At 41.4% G+C, this 16,196-nt stretch overlaps 1 protein-coding gene across 1 annotated transcript in view; it reads right to left on the bottom strand.

Moving 5' to 3' along the window:
- The window catches only part of SORCS3 (sortilin related VPS10 domain containing receptor 3), a 588,390-nt gene that overhangs the window by 60,868 nt on the left and 511,326 nt on the right, over positions 1-16,196 (bottom strand). Inside the window, exon 14 of the mRNA XM_029245625.1 lies at positions 9,593-9,700. Within this exon, the coding sequence (XP_029101458.1) occupies positions 9,593-9,700 (108 nt within the window). The remainder of the gene's footprint in view (positions 1-9,592; positions 9,701-16,196) is intronic.

Below are 16,196 nucleotides of genomic sequence, written 5' to 3'. Positions count from 1 at the left end.
AGTTTTCCTCTGTCGTTATATTTCTCAGTCTCCTACTTTGTGTCAAATCCTGAACCAAGAGATAAAAAGGATCAGGAAAAAGATAAAATTCAGCCCCTTCTTTTAAATAGTTTTCAGTTCAGGCCAATAGTATTATTCACTCTCGATGTATCTGCTGAGCCCCAGTTATGCACAGGCCTCCATGTTCAGGGCTGCGGAGGGTGACAAATAAGACAGTTGCCAACCTCATGAATCCTTCAGGCTAAAAAAGACCTCAACTGCATAAATGACCGATATGTAAAAGAGTTAGAACACAGTGCAAAAATAAAGGTGACAATGCCATTTCACCACGATCCAGCAATTCCATTTTTAGGTATGCAGCTCTAAGAACTTCTGTGTATGCATTTGGAGGCATATACAAAGATAGGACAATACTGTTTGTAATAGTGCAAAACTGGAAACAGGCTAGATGTCCATCGACAGGAGAATGGAGAAATAAGTTCTGCATATTCATGTCACGACATTATGCCACAGCATTATGTGTCTGGATCAGATGGATTTGCCCCAAGACAGATAATACTGAGTGACAGAAGCATGTAGAGGAATGACGGCATTTAGATAATTACACATTTAAAAATACACGAAGCAATACCACATATATTTCTATGGATAATTAAATATATCTGTGATCCAAACACTGAAGCTTAAGATAGGAATTTAATGAAAGAAAATAAGTAAGAGCTGGAGGAATTGTGGAGGGCTTCCTGAAGAGGTGTGACTTGTCTGTATGGTTAAAATAAGAAATGAGGAAGCTTCCTAACTATTTCACATGATTTGTCTATTCAATATAGTCAGCACTCCATATCTGCCAGTTCCACATCCACAAATTCAATCAACCATGGAACAAAAACATTAAAAAAAAATCCAGAAAGTTCCAAAAAGCAAAATTGAATTTGGCACACACTGGCAACCATTTACATAGCCTTTACACTGTTAAGTATTATAAGTAATCTAGAGATGATTTAAAGTATGTGGAAGGATGTTCAAAGTTTATATACAAATACTATGCAATTTTATATAAATGACTTGAGCATCCATGAATTTTGGTATCCACAGGGGAGCAGGGCGTTTCCTGGAACCAATCCCCAGTGGATACCAAGGACATCTATAAGACAGTGCAACTGAAGTAGTTTATGGATATGGATAAGTAGCACGGACAGTAGTTTGTGGAGAGTTTCTAAGTTTGTAGACATTGTGTCAACAATTCAAATGGTATTTATAACACAGCCACAAAAGATTAAACTCCATGTACCCTCTTGTTCAGAGTCAACAAACTATAGCCAGTGGGACAAATCTGGCCCAAGGCCTCTTTTGGATGGCCTACAAGCTAACGATGGTGTTTACATTTTCAATGGTTGGGGGGAAGTGAATGAAGGGACACATTTTATACCACGTGAAAATTGTATGAAATTCACATTTCAGTGTCCATAAGTGAAGTTTTATTGGAACACACTAATGTCCACTCATTACATGTTGTCTATGGCTGCTTTCACACTAGATCAGGAGGGGCAAGTAGCTGCAGCAAAGACCCTGCAGCCAGCAAAGTCTAAAAATCTTTACAGAGACAGTCTGCTGACCCCTGCCCTAGCTGGCCAAAATTCTTCCCTGAAGGTGGCCCGTTTCTTGATCATTAGACTCTGGAGACTGCAAACATCTCGAATGTCACTCAGTGGAGGTTATTTCACTTAATTCTCACATTCACACGAGGAACCCCAAGCTCAGAGGGAAGGTAAGACCTCTAAGGTCACAGGGATACTAAGTGGCAGTCTGAGCACTGTCCCTGGAGTGTGGACCTCCAAGACCTATGTTCTCAGCCATCACCCCATCCCACACAGCAATCCATGGGTCAAAATAAGCCTTTTCTTCCCAGCCTACTGCCAGCTGCCAGTACCTCCCAATATCATCCAAGCCCCCTATGTAGGCATGCATTCTGCTTTTGTGCTCCTTGGCCCCAACTCAGCGGGCCTCTGAATGGGATGGCAAGTCTGGTGACAACCTGAAGGACATGAATCCAGCAGCCAGCCTGAGAGGCGATGATCTGGGAGTTTCACTGGATTTGCTGATTACTCGAATGACTTACTTTGGGCAAAGTAAAATCAGACTCTTCTGGCAAACAACAGAAAATTGAAAAACAGATCAATGGAAGCAGCACTGCTTCATTTCCAATGACTTTATCGGATGTAGTTACTAGAGGCTAAACAATGTATTTAAGCTCAGGGCTAGGTCTCTGTGTTGCTCCAGGGCTATATTTGAGAGCATGTCCACGGCTAAGCATGAGGTCACGGTCTCTTAAGTAGAAAGAAGGTCTTCACTTTTTTCAAACCTCCGCAGCTTTGGGGTTTGTATAATTTTCTAGGCAAAATGTGATCTCTCCCCCTTCCCTTTGGCTATTAGTTCTGCTGGCGGAACAATGGATCAGAGATTTATGCCAATTAGAATTGGATTTATACAGGGACTCGGTGAGGCAACTGGCCCTAGACAATTTGCTGAGAGCATCTCCGGCCCTTCTCATCTCTCACTCTCCCCTGTACAGGCCAGGCAAGTTCATATTCCTACCATTCCATGTTTGCTCACACTGTTCCCCCACCTAGAATACCTTTGCTCTTCCCTCTCTGCACAGACACAAAGCCCTACCTAGCTACTCTATTTTTAATCTCTTCTTTGATATCCATTGGCAACTACAATTTGTCCTACCCCCTTACCATTTACTTGTTTTGTAGTTCTTTCATGTGCTGGTCATATTTTTTCAGATAGATTGTGTTTGAATGGGTCTGCTGTGACTTCGTGTCTGGTAGCACAGCGGGTACCCATCAATACTTAGTGAATAACATCCCCGCCCCTCTTGCCCCAAACACCACAGTCCTTTATTGAACAAACCTTGGAGGATTCTAGTATCTTTCTTCAAATTTCAGCTCTGAGCCTAAGGTTTGCAACTCACATTCCTTGCTCTCAGTTTTCCTCTTACTGAGTGTGTGAGCTGAGCACTTAATCTCTGGGCCCCAGTGTTCTCTACCCAAGGACAATAATCTGATCTGCCTGATGGGGTTATTGCAAAATGTCAATGAAATCAAGTTTGACAGACAGCTCAGCAAGGTACCTGACACAAAGGAAGGTATGGAACACACACAGGTTGGCTGCTGCCCACTCCTGGTAAGAATTTATCTATTCTCTTCCAGGGAAGCTGCACCCCTCCCTTTGGGGATTTGTTTCCCCCCTGGGAGGCTGCCAGGTTCTCCCTGGCCCCCGTGAAAGATCAGTTAAATCACAACCAATTGGTTAAAACACTTCATATCAAGAAAGAATGTCAAATGTGGCTTTGAGGCTGTAGGAAAGCAGTGTTTTTCCATCTGATGCCACATCTGAGCCAAGCAAAAAAGAGCTCTCCTAAAAGTGCTAATTTGGGGGCCAATAGTGGACCAAAGAGTCCCAAGGGCTCTAACAGCCGCAGGCACCTCGTCAGCTGGAGAGCCACTGCCTGAGACAGCAATAGGCCCTCCGGCTTGTCAGTCATCCAGCCCTGTTCTCAGCCTTAAGTAATAAGAACGGTCACATTTCACTGTGAATTAGACTAGACTAGATGGTTCCCGTCAAGGTTACCAGGGAGATGCTGAAATAATAACATTTGAAAAGACAGTGGAAAACAGAGGAATAAAAGCAAGCAAATCCCATGCCTGCAAGCTGGGTACTGCCTCTCCCACACAGATTCCCCTATAAAGCCACGGCGTTAGAAGTTTCCATGCTCCTGAGCTTTGGCCTCCGGGAGAACTGCACACTGGAGAGATTCTGCAGAAGGTGGAAGAAATAAGAAATCATTCCCAGGACGGTCCTCATTCTCTAGCTGCCCTTCTGCACCCACTGCCATTCCACCCCTGCTTCATCATCCCCTATACACACGTCTGCACACAGACACAGGCTGCTCTGATTCCTACCCAACTCCAGGCTCCCGTAACTTGCAACTATTGGATTCTTATCAGAGCACTTCAGCATCTCTGGGGATCTATAAGCAACTCCCTAAAATGCTAGAGCCATGGGCCAGAGAAGTCACTATACGCACAATGGTGGTAAGATTATTGGGGACCGTAAGAGTCATGTGTTCATTCATTCATTTCTTCATTCAATCGCTTAATACATATATATGGTTAAATCCTCGGTGCTAGCACAAAACTGATGTACATGGCAGTCAAAAAACAAAATACACAAAGATCCTCCCTCATGGGAACTTAAAGTCAGTGTGTGTGTGTGTGCATGTGTGTGTTGTTTATGTGCAAACACGTGTGTCTGCGTCTTAAGGTTAGATGAAGGGGGAGGGGAACCTACTGAACCAATGGCCATTTTCATTAATATTTACTGCCTAAAGTGTTGTGAAGGAAAAAATACGTAGGGCTAAGGCTACATAGAGAGTGGGGCCGCAACTTGGTCTGGTGGGCTAAAGGAGGGTGTGCCAGAAAACTGATACTTAGGCTGACACTTGAAAGATACTTAATTAGAAGCTTGGTTGTTCAAGTGGGGAGGGCAAGCACATTCCAGATGGATACACAGACAAAGACCCTGGGGCAGAAAGGCACCAGTAGATCAGAGAAGGGTGGTCAGAGCATGGGAGCCAGAAATGAGGTCCCAGACATGGACTCAGTGTAGATATTTATAGACCATTCAATGAGTTTGGACTTCATCCTAAAGTCAATGGAAAGCCCTCCACGCATTTTGAGAAGAGGAGTGGCGTTTCCATATTTCCAATTTCAAGAACCTCACTGTGGAAGTGAGTCAAATTCCTAAACATAACCTAAGACCCTTCATAGGCTCAACCCCTTAACCCCAGTCATGCTCTCTCATGGTTCTTTCCTTTGCTTTGAAGTCATTCATTCTTTCAACCAATGAGAAGTGATTTCCGACTACATGCCAACCCTCTTTTAGGCCCTGAGGTTATAGTGTTCAACAAAACTGTTTAAAATGTGTGCTTTCTTTGAGCTTATATTCTATTACCTACTAATTGGCTGTCCATTGGTGAACTGCTATTGAAACTTCCAGACTGACTCAGTTGTCACATTTCATACATGTGAAGTTTTCACTTCCCTCTACTTGTATCCTGGTTATATAACTAGGGATTCTTGATGATTGTGTATCTCGTCCCACGCACCCCCAACACACCAGACTGAGAGCTCCTTAAAGATAGATATAATTGTATTTACCTCTTTGATATTCCTTAAGAGGGTCTAAAACATATCAGAAGCTCATGAAATGTTTCTGAATGAATGTGTAGTAGTCAGGGCTCTCTAGAGAAACAGAATGAATAGGAGATAGAGACAAAGAGAGAGAGAGACTGACTATATGGAATTGGCTCACACAATTATGGGGGCTGACATGTCCCAAGACCTGCAGGGTGAGTCAACAAGCTGGAGATGCAGGAGGGCCAATGGTATAGTTCCAAGCTTGAGACCCAGGAAAAGTGGAAGTTCCAGTTGGAGTCAAAGGCAAGAAAAAGCCATGTCCCAGTTCAAATGCAGCCAGGCAAGAAGCATTCTCTCTTGCTCAGGGAAGAGTTAGCCTTTTAGTTCTAACCAGGCCTTCAACTGATTGGATGAGTTCCATCCACATTAGGGAGAACAATCTGCTTTACTGGGTCTACTGATTTAAATGCTAATCTTGTCCAAAAACACCTTCACAGAAGCATCCAGAATAACGTTTGACCAAGTATCTAGGCACGCCATGACCCAGTCAAGTTGACCCATAACATTAGCCATCACAATCTTATATATATTATATTCTCCAAATGAAGGTAACAAGGCAATAAAACCTTAGTGTGAATGAGCTACTACCCCTTCTTTCTCCCTGACTTCAGTTGAACTACAGAGTCAGGGTTAACAGAAAGAGGCAGAATACAGAAATCCAATAGCCTACATCATAAATAAGTTTTTGGCTAAATGGCAATGTTAAGCAATCTTGTCCCCAAATGGACCTCCTGTCCTCGAAGTTCCTAAAGCATATATAAAATTATTTGAACTCCTGCTTTAGTCTTTGTCATTGCTATTCCATGTGAGAAAAGCAGTGGTCATCCTTAGTGGGCCACTTGGTTTTAACGTCCTTTTTAAACCGAAGACAGAGCCAGAAATTGCCTCTCGGCAATCATTCCAGGGCCTACACTTCTGGCTGTCTAAGGAGCCCTGGATCATTTTCATCCTAGAGAAACTCTGAATTAATAAAAAGTTAAAAATAGGGAGCTTGAATTGTTTACACTTGGTTGGATGATTGCTTCCAAATTCATCTTAATTCCATGAAGGACAAATACCTGTCTGCCTCAAATCCCATATAAGAAAATTATGCACTATTCTAGTTCCTGTTCTACTTACTAGCATTTAAAGAATCTTGATAAGCAAGGGAGAAGGGAGACAAAAACTCTGCCACACTCCTTGGAGTCTTATTGGGGAGGAAAGAAAAACAGAAGCAGTAGCTCATCTTTTCAGTAAATGGTTTAGCCCTGAGGTCAATCTCCCTCATATCCATGTGACCAGCTAAACCCCATCCAAAGCTGAGGAAAAAATATATATATTACCACTTACGATTAGATGAATACAGAATTTAAACTGTCGCTTTAAATTTGCTGGGGAACGCCAGGTCATGCAGAGATTGGTGTACATGCACTATTGTTCAAAGTAATGCCCAAGAGAAGCATGAAATGAGTTCAGAGAGGCCTCATGCAAGAGAACACAGGATAAATCACAGTATGAGATAAGGAGAACACAGAATAAAAGGAGGACCAGTATGTCTCTTTGCTAAAACAACAGGGAAGACCTGACTTTAGGACCAAACATATCTTCACTGCCCAACCTTCTAGGGCCATGTCAGATTTGATTGTGATGAGCAGACATATTTGGCTTGATCCGTTCAAGTAGATTGCACAGCCTTCTTGAATGTGTGAACCTTCGCCTTACAGAACTTAGAACTCAATACTTGAAACTTCCTAGTGGCCGTATTGGAGGAAGTCCCAGAAAGGAGGAAGGTTTTATTTTCATATCTAGTGATTAAGCGAAGGATGGGAAATCATTTGGAAAAGTCAGCTCATGGTCAGAGATCCTTATGAAAAAAGATGGCAGTATTCCTAGTATTCTGGGGTACGCTTCCTGGAATTCCTAAGAAAACATTTTAATCCCTTGGCAGAGTATTCTGGGTAACATGACAGAGTCATTTGTATGTCACATTTATTTAATGTATGCAGTCCACGAGGACAGGGGTTTCTTCTTGATTTGTTCATCTAGAATAGTAACTGGCACATAGGTACCACTAGTTTTGTTTAATAATATAACTTTTCGAAGGTCTTGCTGGGACCCTAGATCCTTGGGATTTCTCTCTCATTGTACCTCTGTTGTCTAAATCTCTCCATATATACATGTATATCTATGTGTACATATATACCTGTACATACGTCTATACACACAAACACTTGAATATATATTCACTATGCATATATATCTACATATTTATCAAATCATTTGTATTTTAGAAATGAAGTTTATGTTATGATACTGCCTTTGAACATCCAGAATTTGTATTTATACAACATATTGTTGCTGTGTCTCTACCAAATGATGAGGCTTTAGACTCTAAGCATTACTAACATACTATATCTTAATTATTGTCCATGGCTCAAACAGCTAAACTTGAATACAACAGTGTTAATTTAAGTCTTAATTAATAAAGTGACTTGACAGCAACAACAGAGTCCATTTAATTAGAAATTTAGATGGTGAGACAATTCTGTTTTGGAGGATATTTTAGGAGAACATAAAGAAATTGCTGGAAAAACTCAAATTAAAGCTGTGCTTCCTGAGGAACAAATTCTACAAGAAACCCTTGTTTACACTGTACAACAGGACTGTCCAGAGAAGGTACGAATACAATATACCCCTTGGGAAGACTGTAGCAGCGCCTCATAGGGTTTGACATCATGTCTTTAAATTTCCAACGATAGAGCCTACGTGCCTAACACATGGATCATGCTCAAAAATGAGCGTTAAGTCTGTAAAAGACACAGTTCACACCCTTGAAGTTAGAGAGAAGGTTGTACAGGCAATTTCGAAAATTCAGAAAGAACTGAAGATAATTTAAAATCACTCTTCGTTGCACTTGTTCCAACTAATTTTAAAGACATTCTGTGAAGCCACCCAAATTTTCTGTTATGAACATTCTTTAAATAATGAGGACACTGGGAATCCTATAGACTCTTTTTACAGACATTTCCTATAGACATGGAACCCCTGTGTAGAGCTTCGGCTGAATTTCCTAGGACTGGACTTTTGTCCATTTGTTCTGGTTGTTTTCTCCAATTTGTGCACCATTTTCCATCATGGCTGGGTGCTTTCTGTCATTCTGAAAGCTCAGAGGAGTGGCTGGTCAGCCCTCTGGTTATGAGGATGGAAGTGGAGGGAAGGAGCATGGCAAAGTGGTCTGGGGCTAGATTACAACATTTGATCAAAACTGCGGAGCTGCGATTATAAAAGCTTTTTCAACTGATCATTCTGGGAAAAAAAAGTAAAGCATAGGAATTAGCCATTTGCCCTTGTATTTGCCTCCTCCGCAAAGCTCATCAGTTTCCTATCAGGAAAAAATTGATTCAAACTATAAAGAAATTAATGAACGCAAAGGTTAAGAGAAGAGCAGTGTCCCCTAGAGTAAGAAGATGACAGCGTCCCCCCAAACTAGCCCAGGAGCATTCTATAAGCCTTTCTGTGACAAGTCCACAGTATAGCAAATTCCCCTTAATCTTGCCCAGCAGACTCCCTTCACTCTGTCCAGCAAATAATTAAAGTGTAAGATATTCCAGTCTCTTGGGAGTAGGGGAGGTGGAGAGCGGTGGGGCTTCGTATTGCTGGTGAAGGGTTCCCACAACTATTCCTCCTCACCCCCCTACCTACAGTAGTGCACAAAACACACATAATCAACTTTTTAAGAATTAAACTATGATATAATTTTAGAAAACATCAAATTATTATCTTCTTTAATATTCAGAAAGTACTTTGGAGCTCTTCATAGCTTTAAGATCTCTATCTCTACCATCTATTCTCATCGTAAAGGAGTGTAGAAAAATTTTCACAGCAAATTAATCTGAAATGGAACAACAGCAAATCTCTGTGTGTGTGTGTATATCACAGACTCTAGGAGGTTCCCTTAAAACATTCCCTGTTTTCAGTAAGTTGGCTGTTTTGTTCCCTCTGTCCCCATCCCTTGTTCCTTACCAGACTGTTTTGGAAAGAGAGAAAACACATCAAAAGACTTAAGCTTTCTGTTTGCTTGGGTTTTGGATAAACGGAAATTTGTTACAATACTTTAATTTTATGAGAAACCTTAACTTTTCAATTGGAAGCCCAGCTTCTCTAATCCTGTCAGTAGCCTCTTGAATTGGTGGGTGTTGCATAAATATGTCCATCTTACAGATGAGGAAACTTTGGTCCAGAGACTGAAATGCTTTCGTGTAAGCCTCCCTGGAGAAAGTCCATGGCCTCCATGGAAATAGAACCCAGGTCTCCAGGCTCCTTTTGACCACAGACAAAGAAGTACTCACGTCATAATTTGGGTCTCCACGCCTGCCTCCACCAGAGCTCCGTCCACAAAAAGAGGAACCGAAGTGAAACCGTACTTGTTCCAGGAGTGGCCCTCGTCAAAACTCACCCTGGGTTGGAAACAAGTAGATGGAAGAGACAGCTGAAAATAAAACCACACTATTTTGCAACCAGTTTTCAGGTGATTAAATTCTCCTCTGTATCTCCCTTTCTGGCAGTTTGGATTATCAATAGGTAATGTTAATCTTCAACATCTCCCTATATTATTATGAGATTTGATCAAAACTGCATTTCCTGGCCCAGGTACAGACAACACCAAGAGCTGCAGAAATAGTTCAACATCTCAGAATTGAAGGAAAAAAACCACCCAGGCAGGAGGGCTTAGTGGCTGGAGTGTCATTTTTCAAGTACTCAGAATGGAACCCGAGGTTCAATTTACAGCACAATCAATTCAGCCTCTGGAGTCTCTGACACAGATAAATTCAGTAGTGCGGGGTTTACCCTATGGGAGGGGAGGTGTGTGTCTTTCAGATCAAACCTTAAAAACAGCCATTTCCTATTTGTTCAGAATGGATGAAGTATCATTTTCCCTCCCCGATGCCACTTTAAGGGGCTTTTAGGGACGATCACTGAGTGTCTGATGTTCTGGGCAACACTGTTCCATCTTTCGACCAACAGTAAGAGGAAGGTCTGGCCCTTTGTGGACACAGCATCTGAAACTCTTTAAAGGGATGCTGCTAGTGGAGAGGATTTGAGCAATCTTGAGCAGTTGCTTCCTTCCCTTTCTTGATATTATCGAGTTCCCTACTGCCCCTTGATTTAACCGGAGGACAAAGCCCAAAGACCATCTCCTCTGAGAAGCTTTTCCCAACACTCCTCCTTCCCCAAGGCAGCTTTATTTGTTTCATTTTCTGTGATTCTTTTTTTTTTTTTTTTTTTTTTTTGCGGTACGCGGGCCTCTCACTGTTGGGGCCTCTCCCGTTGCGGAGCACAGGCTCCGGATGCGCAGGCTCAGCGGCCATGGCTCACGGGCCCAGCCGGTCCGCGGCATGTGGGATCTTCCCGGACTGGGCACGAACCCGCGTCCCCTGCATCGGCAGGTGGACTCTCAACCACTGTGCCACCAGGGAAGCCCTGTGATTCTTTTGGCCTGGTTAATTCTTAATTTTTCTCTGACTCCACAACACAGGATACTGAGTTCAACTGTAGAAACTCTATTTTCCTACAACACCCAGGCCTTCACCTATCATAGTGCTGAGTGATGACTTCTTAACTCATCTTGAATCCCTCCATTCAACATTATAATCTTGGGAATTCAGGGGTCACATATGTCTTGTGCATTGTCTGACCACCCCCCATATCGCCTACATATCTTTATTACAATGCTTCTTACCTGATATTACATACATAGTTTCAAAAGATATGTCTGACTCTCCCACTGAACTGTGATCTTTTTGAGGTCAAAGACCATACTGTTCACTTTTGCATTCCTAAAATTAGCAGAAACACTGGCACATGGTACTATATAATGTTAAATGAATATATGAATAAAAAAATAAGAAGTGATTAAGGAAACTCTTTTAATCCATCCAATAATTTTTCAAGCATTACTTACACTAGCATCCATGAATTGGATGTGAATCCCTGTCCCCATTACTAGTCAACCTACTCAGTCCATTCTCTGGATATTACTTGTCTCTCTATCTTATCCTCTCTTCCCAAATAAACCGATCTTAAAAATTAGAAAGTCAGGGCTTCTCTGGTGGCGCAGTGGTTGAGAGTCTGCCTGCCGATGCAGGGGACGCGGGTTCGTGCCCCGGTCTGGGAAGATCCCACATGCCGTGGAGCGGCTGGGCCTGTGAGCCATGGCCGCCGCAATGAGAGAGGCCACAGCAGTGAGAGGCCCGCATACCGCAAAAAAAAAAAAAAATTACAAAGTCAATCTCTTTACCCAGCTAGAAAAACTAGTCTCATGCAATAAGAAGTTTTGTATTTCTGGTATACTGAGGCCTACTTCTACAAACAAAAAGCAGGCAGAGGTTATAAAAGTTTTTATGAGTTCCTAAATTATCAGTATCTGTCTCGACTTTTTATGAACAACTTTACTGAGATATCTTTGACATACAAAAACTATATATATTTAAAGTGTATAACTTGATGCTTTGATATAGATAGATAGATAGGGATATAGTGAAACACTGGCCACAATGAAGCTGGTTTCTGAGGGGGTGGGAGTGGAGGGTGGGCAGGAGGAAGAAATGAGGAGATGTTGGTCAAAGGGTACAAAGTTTCAGTTATGCAAGATGAATGAGTTCTTGGAGATCTAATGTATAGCCCAATGATCTAATAATGTATAGACAAGTCAATATTGTCTTGACTTTTAAGGACTTGGCCATTTCAGCCTTTTGTTTTTTTTTTTTTTTAATAGGCTGAAGGCTAAATAATCACTGAAGCTGAACCAGAGGAAGTCGGGCAGATCTGAACTGCTTCTCTTGGAAATGAGTTCCTCATTCAAAAGTGAAAACAAGAGCATAACTGGGGATGGACTTACCTTTCATGCTATGTACCCTCCTGGTTCCTAAAATAATTGTAGGTATTTCAAAGTATGTCATGGCCACTAACTAGTTAAGTCTGTCTGATAAATCCAGAGGGTACAAAAAGATATTTGTTTAGTTTTTGGTTTGTTTATTTTGATGACTTTGGATTGATTATTGTCTTGATAGGAAGAAGCCAAAGTGGTTGAAGACCTCCGTCCTTATCTCATTCTCAGAGTTTCCTTACTGATGAAGGTCAGTGATTAACATTAGCAGAAAAACTTGCAGTTGAGTGCCACCGCATCCCAGGGAAGGAGGAGCCTTCATACCAGTGCCATTAACAGGGCAGAGGACAATCATCTTTACTTTATACATAAAGATAAGACACCACAAAGTAATAGAAACAGAGGGGCCATCACAGCCTTCTGAGCTCTGAGTTCTAAGACGTAAGCTCCAAAGAAAAACTGAGCCCAAGGTGGAGAGATAGGGTGTGGAAGATAAAAGCATGCTGTATGAACTGAATCCATATGGAAGGAGCAAAAGCATGGATTAGATGGAAGAATGGGATCAGCAAAAACACTAGGAAATGCCAACATCCAGGTGTAAAGGCTAGCATATACAATAACCAAAGTCTAAGGATGACATAAAATTAGCATAGGCCAGGGGACAGTTCTCCAGAGCCAGGGTGAGGAATGAATGCTGTGACTGTAATTTACGGTCAACGTACCACTAGGAAGCCCAGGTTCGTGCTATTCAGGTGACTTTCTGAGAACAGTAATTTCTAACACCCGAATATTTCATGCTGAGATAATTATTAAAACCAAAACAAAACTCCCAAAGAAACTCCAAAAAAATACATTATAAAATTTAATCTCTTGGGTATCAGAAACTTGGGTCTGTCATTTGTGAGAGCTATTCTTTCAGATGACTAGGAGTTTTTAGATGTTCTGAAGTAACTGTATTGAATGGTAACCCCACGGGACCCACCTTCTCCTCCTCTATTCAATAGCTTATTAATGGCCAAGACAAAGGAATAGGGAAGCCCTTATTAGGCCGACAGGTGAAATTGAAATTGATAAGACTGCCAGTACTCAGCGAGACAGGGGTAAAGTTACAATTGACTTCTAAATAGTGACAAGACAGGACTATAGAACGAAAAGAAAATAGAATTCACCTAGCAAATATTTATTGACATCTACCATGTGCCTGGTTGGCAGTGGCCACTGTTCTGGGGATATAGCAATGAACAAGAAAGGGAAGGCCCTAGCTTCAGTGGAACTTACATTCTAATTTGAGGAGACAAACAATATGGAGATAAATGGATACAAAAAAATATGTTAAAAATAAGTGTCATGAAGACAGTTCAAATAGAGGGACATGATAGAGAGTGAGTGAAGCTACTTTGTATTGAAAATTTAAGAAAGTTCTCCTCTCTGAGGAGGTGACACTTCAACTGAGATCTGAATGATAGTAAGGAATTTGCTATGCAAAGATCAAGGTGAGAGCCATTCTGGAGGGCAAACCTGGTGTGAAATGAAGTTGCTGTATGGGAAGGACAGAAAGATGGTTGGTGGTTGTAGATTAGTGGGAAAGGGATTAACAGGAGGAAATGGAGTCAAGAAAGTAAGGCTGGGTCAGATTACAAAGGACCTTGTCCCCAGCTGAAATGGGAGAGAGATGATTTGATTTTACCTTCACAAGATGGTTTCTTTGTGGAGAATGGATTGTCAGGCCCCAAAGTTGATGCAAGGAGATGAATCGGTGGGGGACACATGGCAATTATAAGAGACCAAGTAAGACAAGGGGCTTGGATAATGGTTTTAATAGTGGACATAGAAAGGGACGAAAGGTTGAGGATAGTTTTACACGTAAAGTCAATAAGATTTTTAGGCTATTTTTCCAGATGAAGTCAATAGGATTTTGCTTGAACAAAAGAGAGAAGTCACAGACAACATGGTTTTGGGGGGTTAAGCAACTGGGAAAGGGAAATGTAAAGAACAGGAGAAGCAAAGCTTTTTGTTTATTTGTTTGTTTCTGTTTGGTCCACGTCAAGGTTGAGATGCTTTTTGGATTTCCGTGTTGTAACACTGTCAAGAGGACCTTTGGATGGATGGATCTGGATTTCTGGAGACAGATCAAAGCCAGGGATGTAGATTTGGCAGTCACTTATAGGAGAGGACCAACTTAAAGCAGAATGCTTCATTAAAATGAAAAAACAAAGAGCCCCACAGCCAGAGAAAGGAAAAAGAGTAACTAATGAGAAGCTCAAGCTGGGAAGAAAAAAAAAAAAAAACTGAGGTGATTGTCAATCACAAGGTAAATATATTCCAGCAGTGTCCCTATTGTGATAATCAAAGGCACTGTGAGTCTAGCGTGTGTTCACAGACAGGTAGCATGAATAATAAAAGAAATTATCCTTCCACCAGGTCCTCAATACTATGTTCAGTTTCAATCATTGTAGAAAACTGACAATCAATGTGATTAAAAGTAAGAAAAGTTGTTCTAGAAACAGGTTATATGATCTGGAGATAGCTTAGGGGAAAGAAGAATAAGAGCTGAATCATTTACCATCACCTTTTAACTTTTTTAGTAAGAAAACTTCCAAATAGTTCAACACACAAAAAGAATTCTATTGTTGCCTACTGAAAAGGGGTAACATCTGTGAATGAAATCAGAGAGAATGTGGATAGACGCATGAAAATATCAATTAAACAATACAGATAGAATAAGGTAAAAAAAGATTTCTATTCTCATAATTGTTCTAAAAAGGAAAGTCAAATATTTGAACAAGAACGTAAGCTCCCAAGTACTTTGTCTTGTCCTTTGGTATATCCCAGCCCCTCTACTAGTGCTGGATAAATAGTACAGGCTCAATGAATATGTGAGAAATAAATGAACAAATGCATGCAATCTGTCTTGAATTGTGTATCTGATCATTTCCCAGAACTTAGAAAGCCTAGACAGAGCCATCTCTTGAGGTCCTTTATAGGTGTAGGGCTCTAAAAATCGCATGCATTTCTGGAGCTGACTTACTCTGCATAGGTCTGGGCAGCAGAACAAGGACTGATGGACAGAAATTACAAGTAGATTCGTTATTGCTCAGCACAAAACAATCTTCCTAACAACTAAAGCCAACATACAGGGTGGAAACTCATTCAAATTGGTCAGCTCTGTGCCGTCCTGGTGAAGTGGGGTGTCACTCTTAGGTGTCACAGAGGTACCTGCTGTAGTATGTGTGAAACTAGACTACTTGCCCCCCAAGACCCTTCCTTACTCCATGAATTGATGACTTTATAATATTGAGGTAAGAGCCACTAAAAGGAATAGAATCTTCCAAGAACAATCAGAGTCCTCCCCGGAACACTCTAGCACAGAAATAAGAGTTATAATGGCCAATGAGGATCAATGTTCCTCCTTTTGGTGAGGTGCACTGCTCTATTTTTTATTATCCCAACCGCATGAGGTGATGGCATTGTAGCCACACAGCAGTCCTTCAGAGTAGCACATGCACTTTTGCCTCTCAGAGGCACATATTGGCTGGAACTATTGTTTTCATGTGAATGTTTCTATGAACAGAATGCCAGTGTTCACCACCATTTACAGAAGAGCAAAGGAACAAGAACGGCCAGGTGATGCTGGTTTTAGTTTCCAAGAACCTCCCTTTGAAAGGAGACACTGACAGCTTGTCAGGGCTAAGCAAACAGTAGGACCCCAGTTTACCCTCCCATGAGTAGCTCTGTCTATTGTGAGTTTTCATTACAGCACTGCATTCCATGGGGCGCCATTGTTCATTTCACTCTAATGCTTCTAAGGTACAAAGGGTAATACTGGTAATACTGGATGGAGGGCTTCCCTGAAATAGCACTTAGGCCCTAATCTCAATGCATCTAAATGTACACGGTCACAAATGGATGGGTTCATTTGTATGCTGTTTTGTCTTCATGCATATCTAGCTACCTATCACTTCAATTTATAGGAAACAGCATGCCTTGTTAGCCTAGCTAACGTTTCCCCAGCTTTTCAATTATGATTCTCATTTTCTCTGAAAGGCGATGTAGCTATTATTTAAATT

This window comes from Monodon monoceros, unplaced genomic scaffold (genome assembly GCF_005190385.1).
Source record: "Monodon monoceros isolate NGI ecotype Baffin Bay Population unplaced genomic scaffold, NGI_Narwhal_1 Super_Scaffold_4, whole genome shotgun sequence".
NCBI classification, from domain to species: Eukaryota; Metazoa; Chordata; class Mammalia; order Artiodactyla; family Monodontidae; genus Monodon; species Monodon monoceros.
Note: the sequence above shows the minus strand (reverse complement) of the source record. Positions and strands in the feature narration are given on the sequence as shown.